Genomic DNA, 13947 nt, shown 5'->3' on the forward strand with positions numbered 1-13947 from the left:
AACATGACACTGAGATTTCTAGAGTCATTTTGTTCCAGAGCACTTCAGTTGAGGGATTTGAGATTAGCGAGCCCCAGGCTGAGCCAGTACCTCCTTCCTTCCTCCTCCCTCACAGATGCCAGCCCATCTGCCTCTTGGGCTAACAGCCTTCACCAGAGATAATTTCAACACATCGAATCCTTGAGTTCAGTTAGAATTACACACAGCTTCCTGAGGGGATTTCATGCACTGGAGGCTGAGGGAGCAGGAATTATAACTGAGCCCACCACTGCTAGGGAGGAAGAGAAACAAAAAGGGAAATTGAGGCTCCAGCTTTACCGATCTTTTTACCATCTCTTTTCTTCCCCCACTTTCTCAATACCTCTCACCCCAACCCAGAGTTATCTTGCCAGACTGTGTGGAAAGAACAGGAGATAAGGTATTAGAAGACCTGAACTCAAATTCCAGCTCTGCTTATTTTTCTCCTGTGATCCTAAGCAAGTCAATTCACTTAAGTGTTTCCTCATCTGTAAAATAAATGTTTGGAAAATTACTGCAGAAATGAAAATAGGGAAAATCAACATCATCATCAGCAATAAAATCATGTAACAGAGCATTGTGCAATTATAATGACTAAATCTGGCCCAAGAGAACAGATAAGAAAATGTATTATCCTCCCTTATTTGCAGAGCTGGTGATATCTATGGATGTGGAACTGTCAGTGTCTTTTAATGTGCTGGTTAGCTTTGCTGAACTGCTTTTCTTCTCTTTTTTATTCTTTGACATAAAAGATAGCTTGCTGTGAAGGGATATATTTGGAAATGGGGGGGAATGATGTAAGAACATAAATATCAAAGAGAATTTTAAAAATAAATTTAAAAGTGAAAATGAAGCAGTTGGACTAGTTTGAGGTTCTTAATCTTTTTTTGTGTCATGGACCCCTTTGGCAAAAATCTATGGACTCTCCAGAAGAATGTTTTTAACTAATTAAGGAAATGCTAAACTTTAATTAAATGTTAGTGAAAATAAAGCTGTAATCCCTCCAAGTTCTTAATTTCTCCCATCCCTAGGCCCTATGAACCCAAAGGCCCCAGAAAGCTATCTTGTTTCCTCATCCAGGAGCCCACTTGACCCCATGAGTATCCTTCCCAGTCACTTTTCTAGCTCTTTACAGCCTGGCTGTAATGCTACGATTACATGGAGGACAAGTCACAGAACTAAGTGGAAAGTGGAAGGGAATTCACCTATGAAAAAAGATCCAAATGAAAACTCCTTCTCACCCCCTTTCTGAAGTTTCTGGGAAAATGATCCAGCTCTTTCAGGCAGAACCAGGACCACAAAGTTCAGAGTCTGGATGCCTAGAGTTTGAACTTACTGATGCAACTTAAATCTTTCAAGATACTTGGATTTTTTTCAGAGTAAAGAATCCCTCCACCAATTCAGATTGCAATTCAGCCAATCTCCTCAAGCATTGTTGTAGTATTCCTGTGACCCATAGGGGCATATATTTTACATGATAACACATGTATAATATATATCAAATTGCCTACCATTTTCAGGAGGGGGGAGAAAAATTTGAAATTCAAAATTTTGTCAAAACAAATACTAAAAATTGTCTTGATATGTAATTGGGAAAAATACCATTAAAAAAGAATTGTGTCTTTGAAGGAATACAAGGTGAATTCTAGGCAATATGCAATCCAATAATATCGATAAAGTCTGTTTTTTTAAAAAGTAACTGTGGCTGAAAAAATGTCGTCCTATAACCAACGTTTCAGAAATTAACTATAGTTGGTCCTCGGGTAGTGAGCCCACTATGGTGTAAGCCTTTCCAGCTCTACTGCTTAGCTATCAGGAATCCAAGATTGCTTCCATGTGACATCAGAGAAAGATTTCAGGAGAAGTTAATTAACTTGAGGAAGATAAATTCTCCCATTCCCCTCCCCAAGCTGAATCTGGTAAAGATTTTATAAAAATAGACTTTATTATAATAAAATGTCTTTTTAAACAATTTATCTCTCTCCCTCTCTCTCTCTCTCACACACACACACACACACACACACACACACACACACACACACACACACATACACCCCTTACTGTGACCCAAGGACAGCTCAGGGAAGTGGAGGCGGGCATGGGGGGTGGTCAGCCAACCAACCCCCAACACACATGAGGAAGCATGCAGAAAGGCCCACCTAGCTGTCTGGGGTCAAAGGGAGGAAGGGATGGAACACTATGGGTTGGAAGGATGGCAGGGATGGGACCCCTGCTGTGTGCTAACCATGGCATGTATGAAAATAAGTGCAGAATTCTGTCCTTGTCCCAGCCCCAAGCCCAAAACCTGGAGAGGTTAGAGATGGTACAAAAATCAAATCCAATGATGCAAATAAGGCAAACTCAACCCCTGACCTCTAACCCCCAACCTTTGCCTGCTGGGGGAGGGAGAGTGGCAGGTATGGGAGAGGGGGTTGAGGTGGCCCTGGTTGGGGGGGAGGGGGAGGTGGGGGACACACTTTGGCATGACCTTTCCCCTTGGGGGGGCTGGGAAAGCGGGGGTCTGTGCAGAGGAAGCAAGATGGAACTGGAGAGTCACTACAGAGGCACGGCTGCTTATATACATATATACAAGGATCCCACCCCCCACCTCGGAGAGGGCCGTGGGGAGTGGGTGTGAGGGAGGGGCCACAAGGAGACTTCAGTGCAAACTTTTTTTCCCTTAAGGGAAGGAAGACCTGGGACCTGGGGGGAACAAAGGATGTTAACAGGAAGCCCAAAAAGCTTCTCCTTCTCCCACTCCCACCTCACGCATAAAGACCCCGAGTCCCAGAGCTTGGAGTGGTGGAGGGTGGGGGTGGCCAAAATTAATTCCCATCCAGGTATCACAGCACCAGTGATGCTCAGAAAGCAATTGGAGGTCCGAGAGCCCGGCTCCGGCGTGGGTCCCCTCCCCGGGGGCTCTCTCCGGAGCATCTGAGAAAGACAGGGTGCAGTCGGGGAGACGGAGGGCCGGTCAGCCAAGCAGGAACAGCAGCATTCACTCCTTCTTCCCCGAGCCCAGTTTTTGAAGGAGGTGCTTTCCTTTGGAGATGAGGCCCCGCATCTTCTTGGCCGGAGCCAATGATTCCCCCGACTTGGTCTGAAGGGTGCTCCCAGGCCTAAGGGAATGGGGATGAGATGGGCACAGATCGCAGGGAGGGCATGGCAGGGCTCCAGTCAGATCCTGGGCAGTGGCAGACTGGAGCTGGAGGTTAGGAGAAGAAGAACGGAAATTAAATTAGGCCCCTTCCTTTAGCTATCCCTGCCACCCCCAGCTCCAGCCCCCTAAAGCCTCTTCCCCTTTTTCTGCCCACCCTACAACTACAAAAGGAGGCAATGGTAGGGGTGGTGATTCCCATCCCAATTCTTGCCCCATCTGGTTGCCCAGGCCAGACCCCTTCCACCTGTGAAGAGGAGGTAAAAGAGTGAATAGAGGAAAGAGACCTGGATCCTCAATTTTATTCCCATTCCTCTATGAATTATTCCTAAGGTTTCTCCTCCACATAAGTAAGATCTCTAATGCCTGCTCTAACATTTAAGCTGGTCACCCCATCTTCCCCATTCTTGAAAGAGCCAATGCAGGGAAACTGTGCTGACTGGGACAAATTCCTGGCTAGTTAAACATGGGAAGAGTCATTCGACAGGTGACTGACCCCCCTCTCCACCTGCTCCTCTTGGGTTTCCTTGTAAGTGAGGAGTCTCCAAGAAGAACCTTTCTCTTCTGCCCAAAGAACCTGGTCCAGAGGCTGAGAGGAAAGAAGTAGGATCGCCCTCGCCCCAAAAGACAAAGGGGAGACCATCTCAGCACAGCTTTAGGAAGTTATTTTGCTCTTCAAATCACTAAAAAGGCGTCTTGGAAATAACCAGGAATGTCCAAACTGGACTCTTTCCACTAGGAAAAGACTATAAGAGATCATTCAATCCAGTCCCCTCGAGCAGGATACAGTTACTCCCAATTCAGTTCTGTGATACTTAAACCTTTACTGATACTTAAAACTTAACTTCCCTCTCTAAATTTCCTTCTTCTGTAACATTAGCCCTGTATGTCATGCCTCATCCCTGGGAGACAGAATTCATAAGGGATACATGGAAAGGAGAGAGAACAAAGGAACTGCCAAATCTGGCACAGACACACACACACACACACACACACACACACACACACACAATCTTGCAAAAGCGATGGAGGAGGAATGGATTCAGAGGAATTGGGATTCAAATGCCATTTCTGTCATTTGTTCCCTGTGTGACTTCGGGCTTATCTGCTCTGGCTCTCAGTTTCTCCAGATGTATGTAAAGGAACTGGGCTACATGTCCTCTGAGATTCTTTCCAGCTTTAATCTATATCCTTTGATTCACCCTCTGACTTTTTTTTTTTTTTTACAACATGTAGTATTGCTTTACCAGCCCCTTTGTTCCTGTTGGCCCCAGGCTCCTTTTCACTCTTCTCTCCTTCAAAGGTTTTTTTTTTTTTTCCTTCCAACATCTATACCCACCACCCTAAAACAAATCCAATCCCAACAAGTTCATCCCCTCATATGACCTGGCCCCAGTTCCCACCATCATGCCCCACTCCCATGGCATTATGGCCCCAGATGGTGTGACATGGAATAGGAACTAATACCATATTCTGGGTTACCCGATTCAGACTAGGTATTCTAGGAAGCCAACTCTCAGTTACCCAGAGGTAGATAAACTCATCTGAGATCACTCAGACTCTTTGTTTCTCATCTTTCCTGCTTCCCTATGAGGGGAGGAAGGAGGAGGAAGAGAAGGAGGAAACTGCTAAAGAAATTACAGGAAAGACAGAGACCAAGGGCAATGAAATAGGATGGCCAAGCAAGGCTCCTGCCTCTTGACCAGATACTTGGTGGATAATAGGTAAGAAATGCAGCTACATTGTCACAATCAGCCAACAGGTGATTTGTTTATGCTTAATTATGCTCCATGGTTAATTACAAAGGAGGGTGCTATTTAGGGGCAGGAGTGAGAGGAGGAAAAAAATCAGAGGGCATCAATATTTAGACTTTTTTAAAAGGATTTTTTTTAAACTAAAGGAATCCTAAACTAAGATGAGACAGAAGTAAACCCTCTTCAGTTGAAAAGCTTTGAGGTTATACATGATCTAAATATTCAGGATATCCCTCAAGGTTGAGAGTTGGCTATAAAAAAAAGCTCAGTCATTTTCACCGGCTATAAGATTATAATGAGATTGCTAATAAGAATGGTATTTGTGACTGGAGAGATGAATCCATAATTGGTATTCATGGTTCTTCTAGTTATTATCAAGCACATTGTTATAATACTAGAATCCTATATCATAAAATGTTCTTGATACAGGATATATTATGTCATATATGTTATGTCATAATATATTATGTCATATATGCAATGTCATAATACATTGTCATATATGTGATGTCATAACATGATTGATTTGATAGAATTAAACAAATCATTAATTAATAATATGGATGACATATATTATGGTCACTATTACTACCAACAATCATGAAGGGACTAGGGATTAAAAACATACAGTATTGACCTAGGGGAGCTATTCTATTGAATGAAAGAGGCTAGGGACAAGAGAAGAGTGGGTGAGAAGTGAAGTATCTGGAAAGGTACATGGAATGGAGGGAGATTGGGGGAGATGGACATGTTCCCCCACTTACATGTCACTCTACATATCTATGTCCATCTAGCACTGGACTCTTCTCTTCCTCATTCTCTGAAGAGCCGAGAATAAACAGAGGCGGTGGGTTACTACTGGCAGACGCACAAACCCAGCCCACCCGGTCCTGAGGCTGCTCCTGATTTGCACATCATGCCCTTCATTCACTCCCTCAGATTCATGCAGCTAATGCCATGTCCCCCAAAAAGGTCCCATGGAGATAAAAGGAAGAAATGGGGGCCTGCTTGGCAAAGGGCTAAAATAGGTATCTTCTCACTCAAAGGGTCTCCTCTCAGGAGGTCCTAGGAGACGAAGTGGAGATCTGACCAGATCTTCCTCCTGAGGGATGCTGGCCCAGCAGAGCAGGCAGCAGAATACAGAGGGTAAACAGTCCTTGGGACATGAGCTCAACCTACCCTCCCACAACAGTGGGATTACCCGCTAATCCAGCTTCCGCCCTCAGCCAGTGCCCAAGTAGGGGTGAGTCATGGTTGGTACCAGAGATCTGGAGAGCCTGAACCCCATATGGATGACTGGAATATCTAAGGATTCACTCTCCACTTTGTTAGTTACCCAGACTCCTTATTACCCATCTCTTCCAATTTACTGGTCATTTATGTCACAATAGTTTCTGCCCTCCCCTCCCCTAGATTGGGGTCAGGCTCTCCGCTTTAGACTGTCCAGGGCCCTGACCATTCACCCTGTGATAGCAGACTGTGGTCTGGGGGCTAGTCTTGCTGCCCCAACAACTGAGGTACCCTGTCTCCTTCTGTATGTCTAAGGGGAGATAGAGGAGGCTGATATACTGGTTCTGTGCTTACCTGGTTCTCAGCTGTATGGACCCCAGAATCCTTTTCCTTGGGTGGTCCAGCTACCCTCTTGTCTTCCCCAGTGACTACACCCTCCAGAAAATTGGATGGGACAAGGCCCCTTTGTCCATTCAGCTCTCCCTGTAAGAAATACGCCAAGGATGTTGGAGGGGGCGCCATGCAGTATCACAGGGAACCTTCTCTCCTAGTGGACCAGATTTCTGAGACCCCTTCCCTAAATCCCAAATCTCTCTCCCTTTAACTAAGTTTCCCAGGAGCAGGGCATGTGGCCCACACCAACCACCTTGGCTACTTTATCAGTAAAATACTGCTGGAGGTAAATAAGAGTCTAAAGCTAGATCTCTCCTGCCCTGACCCTCCCAGTTTTCAGGGATTCCCCTTCCCCACCTTTCCCTGGTATCTCCCCCTACCCCATATGCCCAACCCTGAAGGAACCAGAAACTAGAGAGCAGAGAGAGAGAAAGATAAAGTCCTTATCTGCCACCCCTCACATAGTAGAAGCCATCATCATCCATAGCCCCGAACACTGTGATGATGTCCCCAGCTTTGAAGGACAGCTCAGCCTGTAGAAGAAATGCCCAGGTAAACTCCAGAGGCCTGGGCGAAGGCAGTGCCCAGGGAACCCACCTTAGGAGAATTCCAACCAGGGGTTTTTCTCTGCAGGAAAGATACCTTACCTCCACATCCACATTGGGAGAATTCTCTCTAGGGTTATAATCAAAGGCAGCCACCATAGAACGGGGTGTGCTGGGGCTAGCCCTGGCTTCTGGCTGAGAAGAGGAGCCTGAAGAGGAACAAAGTACAAATCCTTTCTTCTTTTTACCTGAAGCTCCCTTACCCCTTCCCCTCCTCCCATCCCGTTAGCTGGTGATCAGAAGCTTAGATTGGCCTTCTCTACAAGGCATTATTCCTTAAGGGGAGGTTAGAGCATAACAATTTTTTAAATTTAACTTTCTTTTTTCAACTAACAAAAATTTATTTTCTCTTCCTCCCACTCCTGACTTGCATTGAGTAATTGAAAGAAAGAAAATTCTCATAACAAATAAGCAAAGCAAGTTTCTACATTGACCATGTCCAAAAATATATCCCTCATTTTTATATTTAAGGTCCATCATAGAGGTGTTATAATAATGACAATAATAACAGCATTAATATGGAACTTTAAGATTTGCCAACACTTTACAATTACATTTCATTTGATTCTTATAAAAATTCTGTGATGTAGGTAGGTGTTATTGTTACCCCCATTTTTATAGATGAGGAAACAGGCTGGCATTGGCTAAAAATTACATGCAATGTGTCATGTTAGTGTCTGCAGACAGGAGCGGAACTCAAGATTGTCATAACTCCAAGCCCAGTATTCTACCTACTGCATATTGGGTTGTATCATTTTGTCCTTCACTCCATCTCCTTTGCTATTAGATAGCAAAGCTTGAATATTTGCTTCATTAGGACCCTTAACCAGGATAGGGCTAGGCCCACCTCTGGCTCAGCCATAAGCAAGATTCCTAGGTTTCTCTAGTCCCTTCTTTTCTTCCTTCTCCCTCCTCCCTCAGGCTCAGGTAGGATACTGACCCCACCTCTCCTAGATCAGAATCAAAAAACAATTTCTCTATTATATGTAATGGCTTTTCCTTGACAGGGAAAGATACAATGGGAAATTTAGGTGATTTAAAAAATAAATATATATATATGTATATATATATATATATATATATATATATATATATAAAATTAATTTTTTTTAAAAAGATTCTCATGATGAAGAAAACCCTATACACAGTAACAGCAAAGTTGTGAGATGATCAACTATGATAGACTTGGCTCTATACAGTGATCCAAGAGAATTCCAATAAACTTTGGATGGAAAATGCCATCCACATTCAAAGAAAAGAACTAGGAGACTAAATGCAGATCAAAGCATACTGTTTTCACCTTTTGTCCTGATTTTTCTTTCCCAACATGACATATATGGAAAGATGTTAAAAATGAATGTACATATACAATCTATATCAGATTGTTTGCAAGTTTGGGGAGGAAGGAAGTAAAGAAGAAAGGAAGAAAAAAATTGGAACTCAAAATCTTATAAAAATGAATGTTAAAAATCATCTTTACATGTCATTGGAAAAAAGAATATACTATACAGATATTTTTTAAAAGCATCATCATGAACTAATACAGAACAGAACCAGGAGAACACTATACACAATAACAGCAATATCATATGAAGATCAACTGTGAATGACTCCACTATTCTCAGCAATGCAATAACAATCTGAGACAATTCCAAAAGGACTCATCATGAAAAAAATGCTATTCACGTTCAGAGGAAAAAAAAAACAACTGTTGGAGTCTGAATTTAGATCAAAGTATATGTTTTGTTTTACTTTTTCATGTTTTTGTCTGTGTTTTCTTTAACAATAAAACTAATATGGAAATATGTTTTGCATGATTGTGTGTGTGTGTGTGTGTGTGTGTGTGTGTGTGTGTATAAAACATTAACAATTGCTTACTATATGGGGAAAGGTATGGAGGGAGAAAGAAAATTTGGAATTCAAAACTTTAAAAAAAAAAACCATACAAAAATTTACATGCTATTGGGGAAAAAATAAAATATCATTTAAAAAAAGAATTAGTAGAAAATCATAGAATGAGAATAAACCTTAGAGACTATCTAGCCCATCTCCTTATTGTATAGATGAAGGAGCTGATACTAAAAGTAGTCAAATGATTTGCCAAACATCATTGAGCTTACTATTATCAGGATCAAGAATGCCTAATTCTCAGTCCGAATTCTCTTTCCAGATACTACTCCCAGCGAGGGTTGACCTCTGGGCTTCCAAGTAGCTCCTGGGAAGTCAGACAGTGCCTTTATTCTTGACGCCCCCTTTCATTGGGTACCAAAACAACTGCCTACCTTTCTTGGACCTCCGGGGTTTGGGAGGTGGCCCAGCTGGATGGGGAGCAAGTAGTGGGAAGGAGCCATTCCCTAAACAAAGCCAGAGAAGATGATGCATGAGATAAAAAGTGAGACAGAAAAGGAGAGGAAATAGCCCAAAGGCCATTTTGAGTTCCTCATTGGGGATTCTATGGCCACTGTGGAATTAAACTGGACCTGAGTGGTTAAGGCACAGAGGCTTTCCCTCCTACCTAACTAAATCATGCTGGGAACATCTGAATGTTCTAGATAATGAAACTCTGGGTGTATTTTCAAATGCCTGATGCTAAGGGTCCCTTGTCTACCTCCTGCCAAAATAATAAGCATATCCTCTTTATGACCCTAACTCCATTACCTCCTAGCCAGCTCTCTGGTGGTGTGAAATAGGATGAAAATCATACCTAAGCCCTCCTTAGGGCTGTCAGGATGGATGTAGCCCCTTTGGAGCAGCTGCCTTTTCACCGCAGGGCTGCCCACGGGCTACCTCAGCCACCATATTGCAGGGAACATAACCAACTCGACCTCCACATTCTCCCCGATAGAAACCATCAGCATCCTTTTCTCCACACACCTGAGGACAAAGACCATATCCATCTTAGTAGCTAGCCAAACACAGCCTCCCCCATCCCATACTGTAGGACTAGCACGACATCTTTGGAACAGTGGATAGAAGGGGGGTTTAAATGATGAGGAAATGGGGGAAAAGAGAAGAAATGTGTGTGATGTGATGTATGAATAAATGGGTCCCCAGACTTCAAAAAAACTGGACTAACTCAGTCTCCCTTCATGCAAAAGCAATCATTTCCTCTTCTCTGCCCTACTTGACCTTCAGTGACTGGCACCCCATACTAGAGTAAAAGGAACCAGTTCATGCCTAGATCTCCAGGATATTCTCAATTCCCCATATTCTTTAGGCTCTCCTGACTTCCTTCCCCTCAAAGTTTCCTAAGGCAAAGATTGAGTTTTTTCAAAGAATTCTAGAATTTAGAATTGCACCTTAAATGCTAGAAGAGCAAGTACATCAATTGATACAAAAATGTTATTATGTACTTCAGGGGAAAAAAATTCATCTTTTCATTTATTTATTTTTGCTTTGTGGATTAAAAAAAAATACACTATCAAATGACAGAGCTTGGCTCTCCGAGGTATTCTTTTTAAAAGCCAATCTTTTTGTGTCACAATCCCCTTGGGAAATCTGGTGGGCCCCTTCTCTTCATAATGTTTGTTTCCTAAACTCATATGTAACAGAAATGCTAAATATCAGTTAAAGGTCAGTGAAAATATTTGATTTTCCATCCAAGTTCACAGACTATCCTTCCCCTCACCCCACCCCTCTGAGACTCCAGGCTAAGAATCCATGATCTAATCCAAACCCTCCCTTCTCATTTTACAAATAACTAAGATCTGGGGAGGCTAAGAGATTTCCCTAGAGTCACAGAGGCAGCAAGTGGCCGAGCTTGGCTTTAAACCCAGGTCCTTGCATTCCAAATTTGGTGCCCTTTCCACCTTACCAGGCTGTCTGCTGGGTTCCACCCACCTCTCCGGCTTCAGGCTGCTTGCTATTTAGTTCAACTCCCCCTCACAGTTTCCACTGCCACCCCCACCTAGAGCATGGGTAAAGTTACACCCACATAAAATGTACATTGACAGTAGGGAAAAGCCATTTGTTACCAAAAGGAGGGAGAGCTTAAATGAAACCCTCAATGATCTCATTATCGAAGCATAGAAGAGCTCAGACGGACAGATTCTGTGTGTGTGTGTGTATGTGAACACTAAATGTATCTACACAAATCATTCCACAGATGAGTTTGACAGTGAGATCAGGCCTGGGAGAAACCCCCGGGATCCCCTCTTGTACTAGTACCCACTAGGGCTGTCTAGGGACCAGCTAGCAGAGCTTTCTGGCTTACCTTCAAGAGCTGACCCTCCCGAAATGGGAGCTCCTCCTCCATAGCATCAGGGTTGGGTGACATGGACACAGGGTCATAGTCAAAAAGAGCCACAAAGATTCGAACAGATTCATTTGGAGGGTTTGCCTGGTTTCTTGGAAAGGCTAAGGGACAAAAGAGCATCCATCAAGAGCTTTAAGGTCAACTAGTCCAACCTCACTCCACCTTGCACAAGAGCAATTGGAAGAATCAGGATGTGAATCCAGGCCTTTGAAATCCAAATCCAGCCTATTTCCCTTGCTGCCCTGATGATTCTCATGGTCAACAAGATCAGCTTTGGGAAAATGGGAAAGGAAGGATTTACCCCCACACCAACCAACATTCCTCCATCTCTGTCTCTTCTTAGTCACTCACCCAGCTCAGCTGCCCCGAGCTTGGAAGGCCGACTTCCTTTCCTGGGGGGGCCCCTCTGTCCAGCAGCATCCTGGCCCCTGAGCTCTCTAGGCTCTGGTGTCTGTAGACAAAAGGGTCAGAAATCATCCCCCATTCCACTGGTGCCCAGGAGGCCATCTTAGGCCTGACACAGCCCCCTTCCCTCTCACCACCCTTGTCTTTCCCAGCAGCCAAGCACACTACAAAAAAAGCCAGACACAACATGCTTCTCCCTCGAACCTTCTCCTAATTCCCTCTAAGTTGCACCAATACTTTGTTTGAGTCAGGCAAGATGGATCCTAGAATTGGATCTAGAGTCTTATCTCACTTCTGCAGCCCTTGACCTCTAAAACTCCTCTAAATAAATGAATTGGAGTTGCAGCCCTGAGGGCTGAGAATAAACATTCAGAAAGACTCCTCCCCTCAGATTTTGTTTGGTGAACCCCTCCCAGCTGGGTGCTCTGCTACCTTGTCCAAAGGCAAGCGGCCACCTTGCCAAGAGGCCACAGGTGTCTGGTATGATCTCTAGCAGGGAAGAGCCTGATACCAGCCTCCAAGTGACAGGAGAATAAGAGGGTCCTAGCCAGCAGAAGCAGGGAAGCTACAGAGGGCATGTGGGGTGGAGGCAGGTGGGAGGGAGGGCCTGCCTCCCAGCCCTGCAGATGGAGATGGCATGGAATGGGACCTCCTGGCAGATGAGCAGTGGAGCCCACAAAGCACTCTGGCACAGCAGGAAGCAGGGAAGGGAGGCACAACAGCAGCTACCACAGCAGAAGCCCAAGGCAGGCAGACACAGACCCGAAGGCATGGCTCCTTCACGCGACAGTTCAGACTTCGGCCTTTCCTTTCAAGCTCCCCTTTCTCACAGCTGGAGAGGCGAAGGCAGTGGCTGGGGGCAGGGTTTGCCCCGGGTGCCCCACGCCTCCCTCCTAAGGGGACACCTTCTGGTTCAGTGCCCCGGCCTCCCCCGTCTCGAGGGCAGCAGGAGGAAGAGGAGATGCTATTGCCACTGCCCACAGATTCCTGTTCATCTTCAGAGTCATATTCGATGCTGATCTCCAAGCACTTTGGGGCAAAACAGCTGGCAAGACTTGAGTCAGGTGCAAGGCCCCTGGAACATCTCCGGGATAAGCCAGGCCACCCCTTCCCACTAGTCTCTGTTCCACATTTCACTCCCTCACTGGAGGAGGGTGCACCCCTATCCCAAGAAGAAGCAGACTTTCCAGACCCCTGGGTTCCGCTACTGCCAAGGAGACGACTGCACTGCTCTCGGAGGTCAGATGGTCTCTTGCGGGCAGATAACTTCTCAGGAGAACCCCCTCCCCTCCGCCGGCTCCCCAGGGGGCTCCCTCCAGCTTGAGAGGGAATAAGTTCTTCTGAGGGGTCTCTTCCAAGGGAAGAGTCAGGGGTTGAGAGGGGAGGCCTCAGCTCCCAGAGGCTATTGCCAGAGCGATTTAGTCCCACCCCCTGGGGTTCTGGCAAGCGGGCATAAGTCAAGGAGCCACCTGCCCCCTTCTTTTCCTCCTCTTTTTCTTCCTTCTCTTCTTCCACCTCATCTTCTTCCTCTTCAGGGATGCTAAAGAGCTTCTTGCTGCAAAACTGCTGAAGAGGGAGCTCTAGAATGTGCTCTAGGATCTCTTCATCACTGTCTGTCTCACAAGAGTCCAGCTGGGGTGTGGATACGGGAGAAGACATGGGCAATAGGCAGGAATCATTGGGAAAGAGGAGAAAGGGGTTAACACCATCCAGAAGTTGGGGCTACAAGGGCGGCAATGGGACAATCACATATCCCTCCCTCAGCTTCCTCTAAAGTACTCTGAACACCACTCCCTGTTCTATCAAAGGAGAGAAGATGTCCAGAGAATGTCAGTGACCTCCCGAAGATCACAGCACGTGGAAGGCAGAGCCAGGAGGAGATTCCTCACATTCCAATCCTTGGGCTTCACTGGATATTTGAGCCCCAGAATGGGAAAGTGAGGTTGAGTGATAGATATATCTTAATGGAGGTTGAATAAGAATGCTTCCTTCCTTCTATCCCCTTACCACCAGTCCCCAGCTTGAGGATATCCGACTCTGTTTATCCAAGTCCAGATTCACTGAGTACCCCTCCCTATCCTTCTGCCATTTAGTCTGCGCTTTGTGTCTACCCTCTCTAGAGTATTTTCA

At 45.1% G+C, this 13947-nt stretch overlaps 1 protein-coding gene across 1 annotated transcript in view; it reads right to left on the reverse strand.

The window, feature by feature from the left end:
• Positions 1-4364: 4364 nt before the first annotated feature.
• The window catches only part of TSPOAP1 (TSPO associated protein 1), a 36402-nt gene continuing 26819 nt past the window's right edge, over positions 4365-13947 (reverse strand). Inside the window, 10 exon segments of the mRNA XM_074261896.1 lie at positions 4365-5749; positions 6514-6642; positions 7014-7085; positions 7200-7306; positions 9440-9511; positions 9862-9937; positions 9939-10031; positions 11371-11513; positions 11764-11863; positions 12580-13449. Coding sequence (XP_074117997.1) covers positions 5720-5749; positions 6514-6642; positions 7014-7085; positions 7200-7306; positions 9440-9511; positions 9862-9937; positions 9939-10031; positions 11371-11513; positions 11764-11863; positions 12580-13449 — 1692 coding nt within the window. The 3' untranslated portion in view covers positions 4365-5719.

The sequence above is a fragment of the Sminthopsis crassicaudata genome, chromosome 4 (assembly GCF_048593235.1).
Source record: "Sminthopsis crassicaudata isolate SCR6 chromosome 4, ASM4859323v1, whole genome shotgun sequence".
NCBI lineage: Eukaryota > Metazoa > Chordata > Mammalia > Dasyuromorphia > Dasyuridae > Sminthopsis > Sminthopsis crassicaudata.